The sequence below is a fragment of the Ranitomeya variabilis genome, chromosome 6 (assembly GCF_051348905.1).
Source record: "Ranitomeya variabilis isolate aRanVar5 chromosome 6, aRanVar5.hap1, whole genome shotgun sequence".
In the NCBI taxonomy this organism is placed as follows: Eukaryota; Metazoa; Chordata; class Amphibia; order Anura; family Dendrobatidae; genus Ranitomeya; species Ranitomeya variabilis.
In genome coordinates, this window is record NC_135237.1 from 329,268,190 (window position 1) to 329,286,184 (window position 17,995).

Genomic DNA, 17,995 nt, shown 5'->3' on the forward strand with positions numbered 1-17,995 from the left:
CCACAAAACTTATTTTTTGGCCCCCAGTTTTGTATTTTCCCAAGGGTAGCAGGAGAAATTGGACCCAAAAAGATGATGTCTAATTTGTCCTGAGTACGCTGATACCCCATATGTTGGGGTAAACCCCTGTTTGGGCACACGGGAGAGCTCTGAAGGGAAGGAGCACTGTTTTCCTTTTTCAACGCAGAATTGGCTGGAATTCAGATCGGATGCCATGTCCCGTTTGGAGAGCCCCTGATGTGCCTAAACAGTGGAAACCCCCCAATTATAACTGAAACCCTAATCCAAACACACCCCCTACCCTAATCCCAACCGTAACCCTAACCACTCCTCTAACCCAGACACACCCAACCCTATTCACAACCGTAAATGTAATCCAAACCCTAACCCTATCTTTAGCCCCAACCCTAACTGTAGCCCCAACCCTAGCCCCAACCCTAGCAATAACACTAGCCCTATCACTAGCCCTAACACTAGCCGTAACACTAGCCCTAACCCTAGCCCCAACCCTAGCCCCAACCCTAGCCCCAACCCTAGCCCCAACCCTAACCCTAACCCTAGCCCTAACCCTAACCCTAGCCCTAACCCTTGCCTTAACCCTAACCCTAGTCCTAACTCTAGCCCTAACTCTAGCCCTAACCCTAACCCTAATGGGAAAATGGAAATAAATACATTTTTTTTAATTTTTTATTTTTCCCTAACTAACGGGGTGATGAAGGGGGATTTGATTTACTTTTATAGTGGGTTTTTTAGCGGATTTTTATGATTGGCAGCCGTCACACACTGAAAGACGCTTTTCATTGCAAAAAATATTTTTTGCGTTACCACATTTTGAGAGCTGTAATTTTTCCATATTTGAGTCCACAGAGTCATGTGAGATCTTGTTTTTTGCGGGACGAGTTGACGTTTTTATTGGTAACATTTTCGGACACGTGACATTTTTTGATCGCTTTTTATTCCGATTTTTGTGAGGCAGAGTGATCAAAAACCATGAATTTCTTTTGGGGGAGGCGTTTATACCGTTCCGCGTTTGGTAAAATTGATAAAGCAGTTTTATTCGTCGGGTCAGTACGATTACAGCGATATCTCATTTATATCATTTTTTTTATGTTTTGGTGCTTTTATACGATAAAAACTATTTTATAGAAAAAATAATTATTTTGGTATCGCTTTATTCTCAGACTATAACTTTTTTATTTTTTTGCTTATGATGCTTTGTGGCGGCTCATATTTTGCGGGACAAGATGACGTTTTCAGCGGTACCATGGTTATTTATATCCGTCTTTTTGATCGCGTGTTATTCCACTTTTTGTTTGGCGGTATGATAATAAAGCGTTGTTTTTTGGCTCGTTTTTTTTTTTTCCTACGGTGTTCACTGAAGGGGTTAACTAGTGGGGCAGTTTTATAGGTTAGGTCGTTACGGACGCGGCGATACTAAATATGTGTACTTTTATTGTTTTTGTTTGTTTTTTTTTAGATAAAGAAATGTATTTATGGGAGTAATATTTTTTTTTTTTCTTTATTTAGGAATTTTTATTTATTTTTTATTTTTTTACACATGGGGAAATTTTTTTTTAAACTTTTTTACTTTGTCCCAGGGGGGGGGCATCACAGATCGCCGATTTGACAGTGTGCACAGCACTCTGTCAAATCGGCGATCATACTTTCATCGGAGCAGGCTGCAGCTTTCATCTGCAGCCTGCTCCTGACCCGGAAGTCCTCCCTGCAGGACCCGGATGCAGCCCCGCGGCCATTTTGGATCCGGGCCCTGCAGGGAGAAGACGCTCGGTACAAGGTGAGTACATCACCTTGTACCGATCGTCTCAGGGAAGCACGCTGGGAGCCTCCTCCCTGCGCGACGCTTCCCTGTACCGCCGACACACCGCGATCATGTTTGATCGCGGTGTGCCAGGGGTTAATGTGCCGGGGGCGGTCCGTGACCGCTCCTGGCACATAGTGCCGGATGTCAGCTGCGATAGGCAGCTGACACCCGGCCGCGATCGGCCGCGCTCCCCCCGTGAGCGCGGCCGATCGCTATGACGTACTATCCCATCGGTGGGAATTAAGGCCCACCCCACCTCGACGGGATAGTACGTCAGATGGGATTAAGGGGTTAAGCTTTCTGACTGAGCACTCCGCCCCTTCACCATGTGGTGATTTTAACATCTATTCACACCAGGTTCCGACCAACCCATAAATGTAGGCTTTACCAAGAGAGGTGTTTATATTCACCCATGCATTCAGATATTAGCCATAGGTAAGTGTTCGCACTGGGCAGTTAGGTCAGGGACCCATCAGAATCATGAGATTACCTTGATGATGGTAGATGGGCTCACACTATTTGGCCAAATTTTGTGCTAAATGTCTCATGTGTATTTTTCTTAAATCTCAAAAGCCATTTTGCCATTTCCAGTTCATGTATTTCACATTGACATGCTTTAACACGATTGAGTGCAACCAATTGCTCTTTTTTGTATGCACCTGTTCAGACTAGTTCTTGATGTGCCGGTCAGTTTTTCTGCTATTAAAACAACAGTATCACTGTGCTTGATTGGCCAGCAAACTCAACTGACCTTAACCACTTAGAGAATCTATGGGGTATTGTCAAGAGGAAGATGAGAGACACCAGCCCCAACAATGCAGACGAGCTGAAGGCTGCTATCAAAGCAACCTGGGCTTCCATAACACCTCAGCAGTGCCACAGGCTGATTGCCTCCATGCCACGCTGCATCGATTCAGTAATTGATACAAAAGGAGCCCCGACCAAGTATTGAGTGCATTTACTGAACATACATTTCAATAGACCAACATTTCGAATTTTAAAATCATTTATCAAGCTGGTGTTATAAAGTATTCTAATTTACTGAGATAATGACTTTTTTGGTTTTCATTGGCTGTAAGCCATAATCATCAACATTAACAAATAAACACTTGAAATAGATCACTCTGTTTGTAATGACTATGAGTTTTACTTTTTGTATTGAAGAACTGAAATAAATTAACTTTTTGATGATATTCTAATTTTGTGAGAAACACATGTACAACCACCAGGGTGAATACCAGGGCTGTGGAGTTGGTAAGCCAAACCGCCCACTTCGACTCATACATGGCTCATGTTTAAGTGATAAATTTACTGTAATAAAATGGTGACATGAGGCTTTTCATCACCATTATGATACAATAATCAAGCTATTTCCTGTTCACTCTAGCAGTTCTGAAATTAGTGCAGGGCTGCAGGCATTGCTTATTAGGACCTTTTCCCCCCTGATCTGGAGCTTCACTGCTGAGCATGTACATAAAGTGCAGCACAGATTCACCTCAACTAAAAGCAGAGATCCTCAGATCAAGAACAGAACACATATTTATACGAAATTTTCTAACTTTCCCAAATTGTTATTTAAACATTTACAGCACATCCTACATTGTACTTCTGTACCCAATTTATTATATATTTTAGGAGTCTGAGTCAGTCCATTTTATACTGACGTCACCAAAAAGTCCAACTCCAAAGCCCTGGTAGATACATTATTGATTTTGACCCATTTCGGCCATTGGATGGAATAGTACGTCCGATGGCAGAACCCCCGCTTTGATGCTGGCTGTGGCTGTTTTGAACAGGTGACATGTGCCCGAAATAGGCGCGGGCAGAATCGTGATCCGACGGCACCTATTAATTAGTTAAATTAACAAGCGCTTCCGGCCAGAAATACGTGCACCGCTGACCCCCATCACGTGATCGGGGGTCATCGGTGCATTGGCATAACAACCAGAGGTCTCCATCAGACCTCTATGGTTGTTGATGCCAGATTGCTGTGAGCGCCACCCAGTGGTCGGCGCTCATAGCAATGCAGTAATTTTGCTACATAGGGGCTGAGCATCACCCTTATGTAGAAGAGCCGATCAGGCTATGCCAGCTTCTAGCCTCCCATGGAGGCTATTGAAGCATGGCAAAAGTAAAAGAAAGAAATAAATAAATAAATAAAAGTTCAAATCACCCTCCTTTCGCCTCATTCAAAATAAAAAAAATAAAAAATCAACCATGCACATATTTGTTATCAACGCATTCAGAATCGCCCAATCAATAAAAAAAAAGGATTAACCTGATCGCTAAATGGCGTAGCGAGAAAAAAAATTAAAAATGCCAGAATTACTTTTTTTGGTCGCCGCGACATTGCATTAAAATGCAATAACAGGCGATCAAAAGAACCTATCTGCACCGAAATGGTATCATTAAAAAGTCAGCTTGGCACGCAAAAAATAAGCCCCCACCCAACCCGAGATCACAAAAAATGGAGACGCTACGGGTATAGGAAAATTGCACCTTTTTTAGCAAAGTTTGGAATTTTTTTTCACCACTTAGATAAATAACCTAGACATGTTTGGTGTCTATAAACTCGTAATGACCTAGAGAATCATAATGGCATTTACTGAACCTAGCAAAAAAGTCAAACAAAAAACAAGTGTAGGATTGCACTTTTTTTTGCAATTTCACCACACTTGGAATTTTTTCCCCCATTTTCTAGTACATGACATGGTAAAATCAATGGTGTCGTTCAAAAGCACAACTTGTCCTGCAAAAAAGCCCTGACATGGCCATATTGACGGAAAAATAATAATGTTATGGCTCTGAGAAGGAGAGCTAAAAATGAAGACGCAAAACTGTAAAAAGCTCCAGTCATTAAGGAGTTAAATTCAGATTTGCAAGTGTAGAATACAGTGTTTTACAATAGCAGGAAAGTGTATAAAGTTTTAAAAAATCCAATCCAAAGCCTGAAGAAAATCTGTGGGAAAATTGACATGTTGCAGTTTGTTGATTCATGTCATAGATTTTTAATACAGTTTTCTTCCTTTACAATTTACAGTATGGAATCTGCCACTAATCTTCAAAGTAAAACACGCAAAGATTTGAATATCTGATTGGTGTGAATATAAGCCAAAAAGTTGCAGAACCCCAATAACAGAAAATTAGGATTGTGCTTTGGGAAAATTATTTTTGAAACTCTTGGATTGCAAAATAGAAATTGTCAGAAACATAATTCATGGTCACCAATGGGGTAATGTAGTATATATTGCAAATTATATGAATATAAAAATTTCTAAGATATTTAAGGGGCTGTCTAGTACTTTCTATTCATAGCCTATCCTTATGATATGTTATCAATATCAGATTGGGGTTGGTGTTACATTTGACACCCCCGACGATCAGCTGTTCCCTGCGATGGCCGGATGTACTCAAGTTGCAAAAAAGAACTACATGGCTCCATCAACTGTATAGTGGTGGCTGTGGGGTACTACACATCCATGTCTATTCATTGGTATATTTATTAAGGAACCAATATTTGTAAAAAAAAAACCATGATATAACGAAGCATAAAATCATAGTTATTGATATATTGTAAAGGACAGAACTTTAATTTTCTTCTTGAACCCTTTTTCTAGGATGTACAAAATTGAAAGCATGCAAATTTCCTTCCTCCTCTTTTGCCTTATTTTATTGCCTCTTTTCTGGTAGATTATCTGAAATATAAATATGTAATTATGATTGGGAAGTAGGCATTGCATGATTATGCACTATATAACAGTGCCTAAATGGGTGCAAACCTCGCCAAAGGAAACCAAAGTTTCCTATCAAGGGTAGAAGTAAATTATATAGAATAAAACAATATTTGTTTGTTGCTTGGTGTGTGGATTTTGGTCCCCAATACTAGTTTGTTGTGGTGTTGCAATTCTTTTTTTTGTAACATTCATAAATATTTAGAGCATGAAGAAACTAATGGTGCATAAACACTGGTCCATGGGATAAACTTATCGGTTGCCTAAAGCTGGACTACAATTGGGAGCGATAAAGACAGTCTGTGCCAATCGCCCCGGCGTGCCTGCTCCCAAAGTCCGCATTTTCTCCACTGCGCCAACCATTGCCATTAAAATCCTTGTGAGACTTTTCTATCCATCCACTTTCTAGATGTGAATTCACTGCACACTCCACATTACATCGCAAATGATCAAACAGCAACTTATTGGGGCTCACAATGCACAGTGGTGTGGTACTGAGATTTCCATAAAATTCATGTGGTAGTCAACAATAATTCAGATATTTTGACCCTTCCATCTTTTTCAATAATGTCGCTGTGAAAAGATATCGTGCGTCGAGTAATGATGTACAATCATATTTACATAAAGGAATATTTACATATATTCATGAAGTATGTCATCATAAGGGTATCAGGTCTTATAGTAGCCACAGGAAAAATTAGTAGTGGAGAGAAAGAATAAGACTAAGTGACAATTTGCAACAGCTAAGGGGTACAATATGTAGCATTGTCAGCACTCCAAGGTAAGGTGGGTATAAACTACCTGACATGTGGGTAATCAGTAGGAGGGAGTTTTAGGAATCCCAGAATTATTGTAACTGTATGTGGTACAAGCATCAATGGTAGTGGTGAGATTAGCATATACTACTAGAAACATACTGTACTACTGCTGTGAGTAGGGAAGAGATATGATTGCATACTTGTTCTTTTTCAATCCTGTCTGTGCATGATTACTGCCTTATGGTTTCTCAATTTGTATAACAGCAACTTTATTGACAAAGATCTAGGAGGGTCAAAGCATCTGAATGGTCAGTAGGAAGGTCAAAGCATCTGAATTGTCAGCTAGTACATGAACGTTGCAGATTCTCCATGCCCCTGTGTACTGTGAACCACAATAACTGACACTTTCCAATTTAAACTGAAGTGTGCCGTGAATGCTTCAGATTTATATGCGACAGGGGGCTCACACCGTGATCTACTTGCACCTCCAAACCCCATTTGATTGTTGGTATTTCTAGAAAATTGGAGCACAATCTTTTCGTGAAAGCAATCTCATTCTGATGGTTACAACTGTAGCATTCACCTTCCAACTTGGTTGCACAAGCAGCCCAATTATCTTGAAGAGAGCAGCTCACAACCTTTTCTTCTTAACGACCCTTGTCTAGGCAATAGCTGCCACCCACATTCCCAGGCAGATATTCGGATCACTGATTATCTCAGTCAGGAACAAGAGTGGACTTTGCAACAAATTGTCCGAGTAGCTCTGCTAGTTTCAGAGCATCCCGAATGTCAATCTTCAGCATCTCAGGTACCATACAGGGTTCAGTGGTTCCTCTCCAGAAACACAATCCTATGGTGATCACCACAGATACTAGAGCTGCGAGCTACATTTTCACTACTTTACAGTTTCTTCCATGTGTGCTGAAGAAGTTTGAGAGTTTCTGGTTCTTTCAAAACCCAGACTGACTTTTGGTATGTAGTTATTGCCAACTTCCTCATAGATCGTTAATCCCTCAAGGTCTACTCTTCCTTCTTAGAATACTGCTTGCCAGTAGTTTTTCAGCCTTGGTTAATCAGACCATGATCTGGACAAACAAAAAAAAAATCTGTCTTCTCTTACTTATCACATAAGGAATGGTTCAAATGTATTGCTTTTTGTTAAATTGTTCATACTGTATCCCCGAAGTCTCACTGGATCATTCAACAGTGGATTGTATCATTTTTCCTGCAGATCACATACGCCTTCCACCTCCATTTAGAGTTGTATTGCTCACTGTCTATTTTCTTGGAGATTACAAGTCAAGTTTCAACTCAAATCTTTCAGTCAATATTTTTCCTTCTGGCGCTTGGTCTCACCCATCGTCGTCCTGGAAGGTAGATGTACAAGGGTGCCTGACTTCAAACTAAGCTGCTCAAAAAGCATCCAGAGGAGTCCAGCCATTTGATTCCCTTAGGCGTACAGGACAACTACCTCATCTCTTCATCCTCACTTTTCTGTGTCCCCCAATCAATTTCATAAATGGGTAATTCTTATGCACAATGACAACTTTCTTTCTCAAATTTTTAAATTGGGAGACACAGCAATGACCTACTGTTTTGAGTTTAACTTGTCTCTGCGGTTTTTCACTCAGTTTTTTTTTTTCCTTTTATGAACTTTAATCATGCTTCCTTAAAAGTGGTTGTTCTCTTTTGGAGACCATTCTTTTTTACTTAAATGCTTGTACTTGGGGCTAAAAATCCTTTTTTGCAATTCGGTTTCATGTTTTTTTGCATGGTTTACAATATAAGGCCTTTGCTGTACTGTCTATCGTTGGCTGCAGAATGAGTTTACTGAGAATCCAACACTGAGTTTACTGACAATCTAAGGGAAAAGTTTGCAACTCCTTTGTCTTTTTCAAAGGTCCTTTCAGCCGATTTATGACCACATCAAAATTGAGTGTGCAGGGAAAATAAAGAGCCTGTAAAAGCCAAACAGTGCAAAGTGGTTCACGGAAAAACCGAAATAAGTGATTTTTGCCCCAAGTACATGCCTTCAAGTAAAAAAAAAAAAAAAAAAACAGTCCTGAAGGTGGTTATTTCGTTTAATGCTGGGGTAAGAGATCAGAACCAACTTTTTTCCTAGTGACATATCTCTAAGTAGCAGCAGCTTAACCCCTTAGTGACAGAGCCAATTTGGTACTTAATGACCGAGCCAATTTTAACAATTCTGACCACTGTCACTTTATGAGGTTATAACTCTGGAACGCTTTAAGAGATCCTGCTGATTCTGTTTTTCGTGACATATCGTACTTCATGTTAGTGGTAACATTTCTTCGATATTACTTGCGATTATTTATGAAAAAAACGGAAATATGGCGAAAATTTTTAAAATTTTGCAATTTTCAAACTTTGTATTTTTATGCCCTTAAATCAGAGAGATGTGTCACAAAAAATAGTTAATAAATAACATTTCCCACATGTCTACTTTACATCAGCACAATTTTGGAAACAACATTTTTTTTTTGGTTAGGGAGTTATAAGGGTTAAAAGTTGACCAGCAATTTCTCATTTTTACAACACCATTTTTTTTTTAGGGATCACATTTGAAGTCATTTTGAGGGGTCTATATGATAGAAAATACCTGCTCAAAACCACATTCAAGAAGTTTATTAACCCTTTACGTGCTTCACAGGAACTGAAACAATGTGGAAGGAAAAACAGGATTTTTGGTTGCTTACCGTAAAATCTGTTTCTTGGAGCCTCCATTGGGGGACACAGGAACCATGGGTGTATGCTGCTGCCACTAGGAGGCTGACACTATGCAAATAAAAAAGTTAGCTCCTCCTCTGCAGTGTACACCCCACCGACTGGCATTATACTCTTCAGTTAGTGAGAAAGCAGTAGGAGATAATGAACAAGGTTGAAAAACCATAACCACAAACTTGAGAACTGTAAACGTGAGAACAGTCATATAACATAACAGAAACATTGGGAGGGAGCTGTGTCCCCCAATGGAGGCTCCAAGAAACAGATTTTACGGTAAGCAACCAAAAATCCTGTTTTCTTTATCGCCTCTGGGGGACACAGGAACCATGGGACGTCCCAAAGCAGTCCCTAGGGCGGGAAAACAGACTTCCATCAGGTCAGAGGACTCACCACTGCCGCCTGCAAGATCCTTCTGCCTAGGCTGGCGTCCGCCGAAGCGTAGGTATGGACCTTGTAAAATTTGGCGAACGTATGGATGGAAGACCAAGTTGCCGCTTTGCAAAGCTGTAGGGCGGAAGCCCTGTGGCGCACCGCCCAGGAGGGGCCAACTGACCGGGTAGAGTAAGCCTTAATCCCAGGAGGGGGCACTCTGTTCTTGACCCGGTAAGCCTCCAAGATTGCCATTCTGATCCAGCGAGCAATAGTCGCCTTAGAAGCCGGCTGGCCTCTGCGCGAGCCATCAGGAATGACGAAAAAGGAATCCGTCTTCCGGAAAGTGGAGGTTCTATCCAGATAGACCTTCACTGCCCTGACGAGGTCCAGCTTGTTCAATGATCGCTCTAGAGGATGAGTCGGAGCTGGACAAAAGGAAGGAAGAACGATGTCCTCGTTGAGGTGGAAAGTGGAAACCACCTTAGGAAGAAAAGAAGGCAGAGGCCTGAGGACCACCTTGTCCTGGTGAAAAAGCTCGGAAAAGCGGCGGATAGAAGTGATGGCCACAAGAAAAGCCACCTTCCAAGATAGAACTGACAGGGGAACCTCCCTGAGAGGCTCAAAGGGAGAAACCCTCAGAACGTCCAGTACCAGGTTTAAATCCCATGCATCCACAGGGGCCCTGTACGGCGGGACAGCATGGGCTACTCCCTGAAGGAAGGTCTTAACCTGTGGCAGAGAAGCTAAAGTCTTCTGAAAGAGGATGGAAAGCGCAGAGACCTGGCCCGAATCCAGTCCTGCCTGAAGGAAGGCCAAAAGAGAAGGCAGGGAATAGGTCATAAATGGAACGCGGTTGGACTCGCACCAACGGAAGTAAGCCTTCCAGGTCCGGTAGTAGATCCTGGAAGACGAAGGCTTCCGAGCCTGAATCATGGTGTGAATCACCCAGTCCGAAAGGCCGGACGCTCTTAGAACCACGGTCTCAACAGCCACGCCGTTAAACTGAGCGACCGAGAATTCGGGTGGCAGATCGGACCCTGAGACAGCAGATCGGGCCTGTCTGGAAGGCGCCAGGGAGCGTCCGCGAGAAGGTTGACGAGCTCTGCGAACCAAGCTCTCCTGGGCCAATCCGGGGTGATCAGGATGACCGGCACCCCTTCCGCCTTGATCTTCAACAGTTTGGGAAGTAATGGAAGGGGAGGGAACAGGTAGGGCAGCACGAACTGTGACCAAGGGATGGCTAGAGCGTCGACGCCCACTGCGAGAGGATCGCGAGACCTGGAGACGAACTGCGGAACCTTCCTGTTGATTCGAGACGCCGTGAGATCCACGTCCGGAGTCTCCCATCGAAGACAAATCTGATGGAAGACCTCCGGATGCAAGGACCATTCCCCTGCCGCGAGGCCCTCGCGGCTGAGGAAGTCGGCGGCCCAGTTGTCCACGCCGGGGATATGCACCGCGGATATCACCGGAACTGTTGCCTCTGCCCAAAGGAGGATCTTGGATACCTCGGCAAAGGCCAAGGAGCTCCGGGTCCCCCCCTGATGGTTGACATAAGCCACGGCCGTGGCGTTGTCCATCTGGATCCGGACTGGCAGGCCCCTGAGAATCCTTTCCCAGTGGCGGAGGGACAGAAAGATGGCCCGAATTTCGAGGATATTGATTGGCAGAGATGACTCCTGCGACGACCAACGGCCCTGGACCGTCAGGTGGCGAAAAACCGCACCCCAGCCGAGCAGGCTGGCGTCCGTCGTCACCACCTGCCAGTGAACTGGAAGGAAGGACCTGCCCTGGGAGACGAGGGGTGACGCCAGCCACCAGTTGAGACCGTTTGACCCGAGAAGAGAGGCGGATCGGTCGATCCAGGGAGAAGACGGACCTGTCCCATTGAGACAGAATGGCTTGCTGGAGGGGTCGCGAGTGAAATTGGGCGAAGGGAATCGCTTCCAATGTTGCTACCATCCTTCCCAGAACCCTCATTGCCGATCGGAGGGAGGGAGGCCGGGGACCCTGGAGTAAGCGTATGTCCCGACAAAGAGTGGATCTCTTGTCTTTGGGAAGGAAGACTCTGGTCTGACGAGTGTCGAAGAGCATGCCCAGGAAGATGATGCGCTGAGAAGGAATAAGGCAGGACTTCTTCCGGTTGGCCAGCCACCCGAAACGGACTAAGGTGTCGAGAACAATGGACAGGCTTTCGTGAGCCTGAGAAAAAGACGGAGCCTTGATGAGGATGTCGTCGAGGTATGGAAAAAGGACCAGGCCTCTGACACTCAAGATGGCCATCAGAGCCGCCATGATCTTCGTGAACACCCTTGGAGCGGTTGCGAGGCCTAACGGCAGGGCGACGAACTGAAAATGTTCCCGGAGCACTGCAAAGCGCAGGAAACGGTGATGACCGGGAAATATCGGGACATGGAGGTAGGCGTCCTGGATATCTATTGAGCACAGAAATTCCTGGGCCTCCATGGAAGCAGTTACTGAACGAAGGGATTCCATCCTGAAGTGTCTCAGACGAACGCTCCTGTTCAGCAATTTGAGGTCCAGAATGGGGCGAACCTTGCCGTCTTTTTTCGGTACCACAAAAAGGTTCGAGTAGAAACCCGTGAACCGTTCTTTTTCTGGGACGGGAACGATTACTCCGGCTTTGAGGAGAGAAGCGATGGCTGTGAAGAAGCCCGGAACTAGAGCGGGATCTCTTGGAGGACGGGATTCGAAGAAACGATCCCGGGGTCGTGAAACGAACTATCTTGTATCCCGAGGATACAGCTTCCCTGACCCATGCGTCCTCTACTGCGGATACAGATGTCCCTGAAAAAGAAGATGGCCGCCCAACCTGGGAGTTGAGCTTGAGTCTTGCCGAGAGTCATGCAGAGGTGGATCTTCCAGTCCTGGGCCTGGAGGATCTGCCCTGGGAGTAGCGAGGACGCCAGGATGGAGTGGGCCTAAAGGACACCGCCTTCTCTTGACGTGCCTGTGGCCTCTGTTGCTGCTGGGAAAAGGAGCTTGATGCAGCGAAGCGGCGAAAGGGTCGAAACTGCCGTCTAGGAGGAGTGCGACGAGGCTTAGCCTGGGGAGAAGAGAACTTGTACCCCCGGTGGCGTCCTTAATGATTTGGTCCAGCTGGGAACCAAATAGACGAGAGCCCTGGAAGGGCAGACTGGTAAGGGACTTCTTGGAAGATAAGTCCGCCTGCCAGGCCTTGAGCCAAATGGTCCGGCGGATGGCAACAGCATTGCTGGAAGCCTGAGCAGCACAAGACGCGGCATCCAGGGAGGCGGAGACCAGATATTCACCAGCGTGGGAAATTTGGTTGGCAAGCTCCGCTAGTTGCGCAGGAGGCGCCCTGTCCAGGATACCTCGACGGAGATCTTTGGCCCATTTGGAAATGGATTTAGAAACCCACGTAGAAGCAAAAGCTGGGCATAGCACTGCCGCAGCTGCTTCAAAGGCTGACTTCGCGAAGGATTCTACAACTCTATCGTTAGAGTCCTTCAGAGATGCTCCGCCGGACAGAGGAAGCACCGTATTGGTGGACAGCCTGGAAACAGGGGGATCCACCGAGGGAGAGACCGTCCAATTGGCGGTAAGCTCTGGAGGAAAAGGATATAACACGCCCAGGCGTTTTCCCCTCTGAAAACGTCTGGTCGGGTTCTGTCTCTGGACAAGATTTCCAAGAATTCAGGATGAGGAGCAAAAAACTTGGAGGGTGGTTTGGCCCGTCTAAACGAAACCGCCTGATCTGCGGGTTCCGTAGAGGGATCCTTGATGCCACAGGTTTGGTTTATTGCCCCAATGAGATTCTGGACCATATCTCGCATGGTGGCGATTTGGTTAGAATCCAGCTCCGAAATATCCTCCGAGGGCGCATCAGAGAAAGCCTCGCCTGACTCACGGGAGGATCGGGGGGACACCGACCTCAGGGGAGGGCCGTGTGGCGAGATGGAGCGAGAAGAGGACTCAGAACGACGTTCCTGTCTGGACCTTTTGGTGGCTTATCAAGGAGGGCTTGGGCGGCGGTTCCTGCGACCCGCTGGCAACTGCAGGGGTAACCGATCCAGTACAGACACCAGGGTTTGAGACACCCGTGTTAAATCAGCCACCGATTGAGACAGAGAGGAGGCCCAGCCTGGGATGGGGGTATCACTCTCGGGCGGATCAGCCGGGGGATCCTGGGCGGTGGGAACAATCGGGTTGCTGCAGGCCTGACAGAGCGAAGAGGACTGACCTGAGAGAAGTTTGCTGTTACAGGACGAACAAGCAAAGTATTTGACTAAGACAGAAGACTTAGAGGAAGACGTAGGAGGGCGAGAGCGGCCCCCTTTAGAGTTAGACATTTTGAGAGGTCCCTGAAGAAAATGCCAGCAGGTTAGGGGACAGTGGAGGCAGAGGGGGGTGTCAGTCTGCAGTGCAGCTACTCACGCACCCGGTCCTGGAAGATGCAAAGTACTTGACTGGAGAAAAACCCCGCCTCGTGCTGTGCCCACAGAAGAGATGCGGTACACGATCCCGGGGTGGCGAAGATGCGGGGCGCGCTGCGTGAGCTCCTGCTGCTGTGAAGCGGTGACCAGACGAGTTTCCCTGGAGGAAAGGGGGCGGAGCCAGACACGGAGGCGCCGGTGGGCAGGGCACATGTCGGGCGGGAAAAAACCCTCTGATGTGCCTAAACAGTAGAAACCCCCCACAAGTGACCCCATTTTGGAAACTAGACCCCTTAAGGAACTTATCTAGAGGTGTGTTGAGCACTTTAAACCCCCAAGTGCTTCACAGAAATTTATAACGTAGAGCCGTGAAAATAAAAAAATCCTTTTTTTTCCCTCAAAAATGATTTTTTAGCCTGCAATTTATTTTCTTAAGGGTAACAGGAGACATCGGACCCCAAAATCTGTTGACCAGTTTGTCCTGAGTACGCCGATACCCCATATGTGGGAGGGGGCACTGTTTGGGCACCCATCGGGGCTCGGAAAGGAAGGAGCGCCGCTTGGAATGCAGACTTTGATGGGATAGTCTGCGTGCGTTATGTTGCGTTTGCAGAGCTCCTGATGCACCTAAACAGTAGAAACCCCCCACAAGTGACCCCATTTTGGAAACTAGACCCCCCAAGGAACTTATCTAGATGTGTGGTGAGAACTTTGAATGCCCAAGTGCTTCACATGAGTTTATAATGCAGAGTAGTGAAAATAAAAAATATTTTTTTTTCCACAAAAGATTTTTTAGCCCCCAAGTTTTTATTTTCACAAGGGTAACAGGAGAAATTGGACCCCAAAAGTTGTTGTCCAATTTATCCCGAGTACGCTGATGCCCCATATTTGGGGGTAAACCACTGTTTGGGCGCATGGCAGAGCTCAGAAGGGAGGGAGCACCATTTGACTTTTTGAGCCCAAAATTGGCTGTGGCGTTTAGAGACCCCCTGATGTACCTAAACAGTGGAAACCCCCCAATTCTAACTCCAACCCTAACCCCAACACACCCCTAAACCTAATCCCAACCCGATCCATAATCCTAATCACAACCCTAACGATAATCACAACCCTAACCCCAAAACAACCATAACCCTAATCAGAACCCTAAATCCAACACACCCCTAATCCTAATCTCAACCCTAACCTCAAACCTAACCCTAATCCCAACCTTAACCCTAATCCCAAACCTAACCCTAATCCCAAACATAACCCTAATGCCAACCCTAATCCAAACCCTAACCCTAATCCCAACTCTAACCCTAACTTTAACCGCAACCCTAGTCCTAACTTTAGCCCCAACCCTAACTTTAGCCCCAACCCTAACCCTAAATTTAGCCCCAACCCTAGCCCTAACTTTAGCACCAACCCTAAATTTAGCCCCAACCCTAACCCTAACTTTAGCCCAACCCTAACCCTAACTTTAGCCCCAACCCTAACCCTAACTTTAGCCCCAACCCTAACCCTAAATTTAGCCCCAACCCTAGCCCTAACTTTAGCCCAACCCTAACCCTAACTTTAGCCCCAACCCTAACCCTAACTTTAACCCCAACCCTAAATTTAGCCCCAACCATAAATTTAGCCCCAACCCTAACCCTAAATTTAGCCTCAACCCCAAATTTAGCCCTAACCCTAACTTTAGCCCCAACCCTAAATTTAGCCCCAACTCCTCTAGCTGCTGGCCGACAGATTATGGCGGGCGCACTGCGCATGCGCCCGCCATTTTCTTACCGGAGGAAGAAGCCGGCGGCCAGGAGGGGACACAAGAGGATCCAGGGACACTGGTAAGTATAACAGGGTCCCCGAATCCCCCTATTTCTCTGTCCTCTGATGTGCGATCACATCAGAGGACAGACAATTACACACTTTTTTTTTTGCGGTCGCCGGTAAACAGTTAATTACTGGCGATCGCAAAACAGGGGTCGGTAAAAACCGACCCCGATCATGTTCTTTGGGGTCTCGGCTACCCCCGGCAGCCGAGACCCCTAAGATCCTCCGGGTGCTGGCGGGCGCACTGCGCCCGCAATTTTTTGGCCGGAACAAGATGGCGGCGCCCATCGGGAGCCACGAGGAGCACCGGGGGAGACAGGTGAGTATCGGGGGGCGATCGGGGACCCCATTTCTCTGTCCTCTGATGTGCGATCACATCGGAGGACAGAGAAATTAAATGGGAAATCGCTTTTTTTTTTGCGACCGCCGGTAAACGGTTAATTACCGGCGATCGCAACCCGGGGGTCGGTAAAAAAACCCCGAATCATGTTCTCTGGGCTCTCGGCTACCCCCGGCAACTGAGACCCCAGAGAAAATCCGACTCTGGGGGGCGCTATTCACTTTTTCCACAGCGCCGTTAATTAACGGCGCTGTGGCTTAAGTACCCTTAACTGCCGCCGTTAAAAGGCGTATCGGCGGTTGTTAAGGGGTTAAACTCACAGTTTCTTGTGTTTCCAATAGCGAATGAATATTTAAATATCTTTTGTACTTCAATGTATTTGATACATACCTCATTTTTTGTACTTATACATCAATAAAAATTATTGAGCCAAAAGAAATGTTTAATAAATTGGGAATATTTAATTAGCTTAAAAAATAATGAAGAACATTATGAAAAAAAAATATATTATTAGCACCTATAAATTATTACATAAATCACAACTTTGCTTTCTTTTGGAAGAAACTAATAATTGCATTCATGCACTCCTCTGACAACCAGCGTTCTATGAGACGTTCACACTCCTGAGCATTAACGGCATGAAGCTTTTCTTTTTCTGTCTCGCGAATCAGTTGTTTGGAGAAAGCCAAGGACTAAAGAAAAAGTCAGACAACATTACATTAGGATGCAAAAGGAGATGCTTGATATATCTTGACACACAATTACCCCCTTTGCTTACTTATTAGTATCAGAATAAAAAAGAGTTACTTGTATGTACTTAGCCGAGAACACGTTATAAAAACACAAGTACGTAGCCAGGCGTATGACAAATAATACCTAGCCTTTTTAAGACAAACATATAAAAAGAAGAATCGTAGTTTATGTTCTATACACGATTTGCACCAGAAATGCTATCTGGAACCTGTCATTTGCATTGAAGTCACTAAACCACCAGCATTTGGCTGTACGGCTTGTGAATAGAGGTCCAAATATGCCTCTGTCAATGGTGTCCATTCAAGTATTAGCTATAAAAACTAGTTAGTGTGCAGCCCTGAATGCAAGTTGCCTGAAAAGAGGCATATGCTCTGCACCGTGGAAACTACGCCAGTATACCAAAGTTCTAATTGAACTTACCAACAAAGATTTAAAGGGTAATACCAATATGTCCAAAATAAATAACTGTTAGACACTTCAATTTACTATACATCAAAAAATGTCTGTAAGTGGCCTGATTGCCACCAGACAAAAAAATTCCAACAAAATATAATAAATAAAAAATCAATTTTATTAATGCATAATTAAAATAAATACTTAAAACACACAGGGCTAAAGATCTCCAAATGTGGAGGGGGAAGCACAGAAAAAAATTCAGAAGCATTGGAGTGGAAATGTGTAAACCAATAAAAACCCTGAAAAGGTCAATGTACCCTATAGGCCAAGTAAACAAAACATTGCCACTAATAATGAAATAAATATTAATATAAATATATTGCCCCTGTGGAGGAAAATGAATCAGTGTTTGTAATAGTCAATATACTGATAAATATATAGCCATAATTCCCATAATGAAAAGACTCTGGCAAGTGATGCACAATAGGATCTGATGTAGCAGTATCAATATATCAATTGGTGCATCATAATATCTGATGCATCAACCACATAATGACCAATAAATGTGCCCAAATAGGTCAAATATAAAACATCCATTACCTGAAGGTAAGTGTTGCTGGCCAATAAATAGATCAGGGTGCGTGCTCACCCTCCCGCCCCGACGGGCGCAGTTTCGCTGCTCGTTTCTTCCGGGGACATGAACTAAGTTAATTCAACATTGATGGTTTTACGCAGGTGCAGCTTAGCAGGGTGCTGCGGCATTTTTCTGCTCCTCACACAGCAACTATGACCTCATGTACCCCATTTTCCTCCATATAAACCATCAATGTTGAATTAACTTAGTTCACTAT

At 45.0% G+C, this 17,995-nt stretch overlaps 1 protein-coding gene across 1 annotated transcript in view; it reads right to left on the reverse strand.

The window, feature by feature from the left end:
- Nucleotides 1–16,436: 16,436 nt before the first annotated feature.
- The window catches only part of LOC143782406 (enoyl-CoA delta isomerase 2-like), a 69,351-nt gene continuing 67,792 nt past the window's right edge, over nucleotides 16,437–17,995 (reverse strand). The window contains exon 10 of the mRNA XM_077269808.1: nucleotides 16,437–16,687. Coding sequence (XP_077125923.1) covers nucleotides 16,532–16,687 — 156 coding nt within the window. The 3' untranslated portion in view covers nucleotides 16,437–16,531. The remainder of the gene's footprint in view (nucleotides 16,688–17,995) is intronic.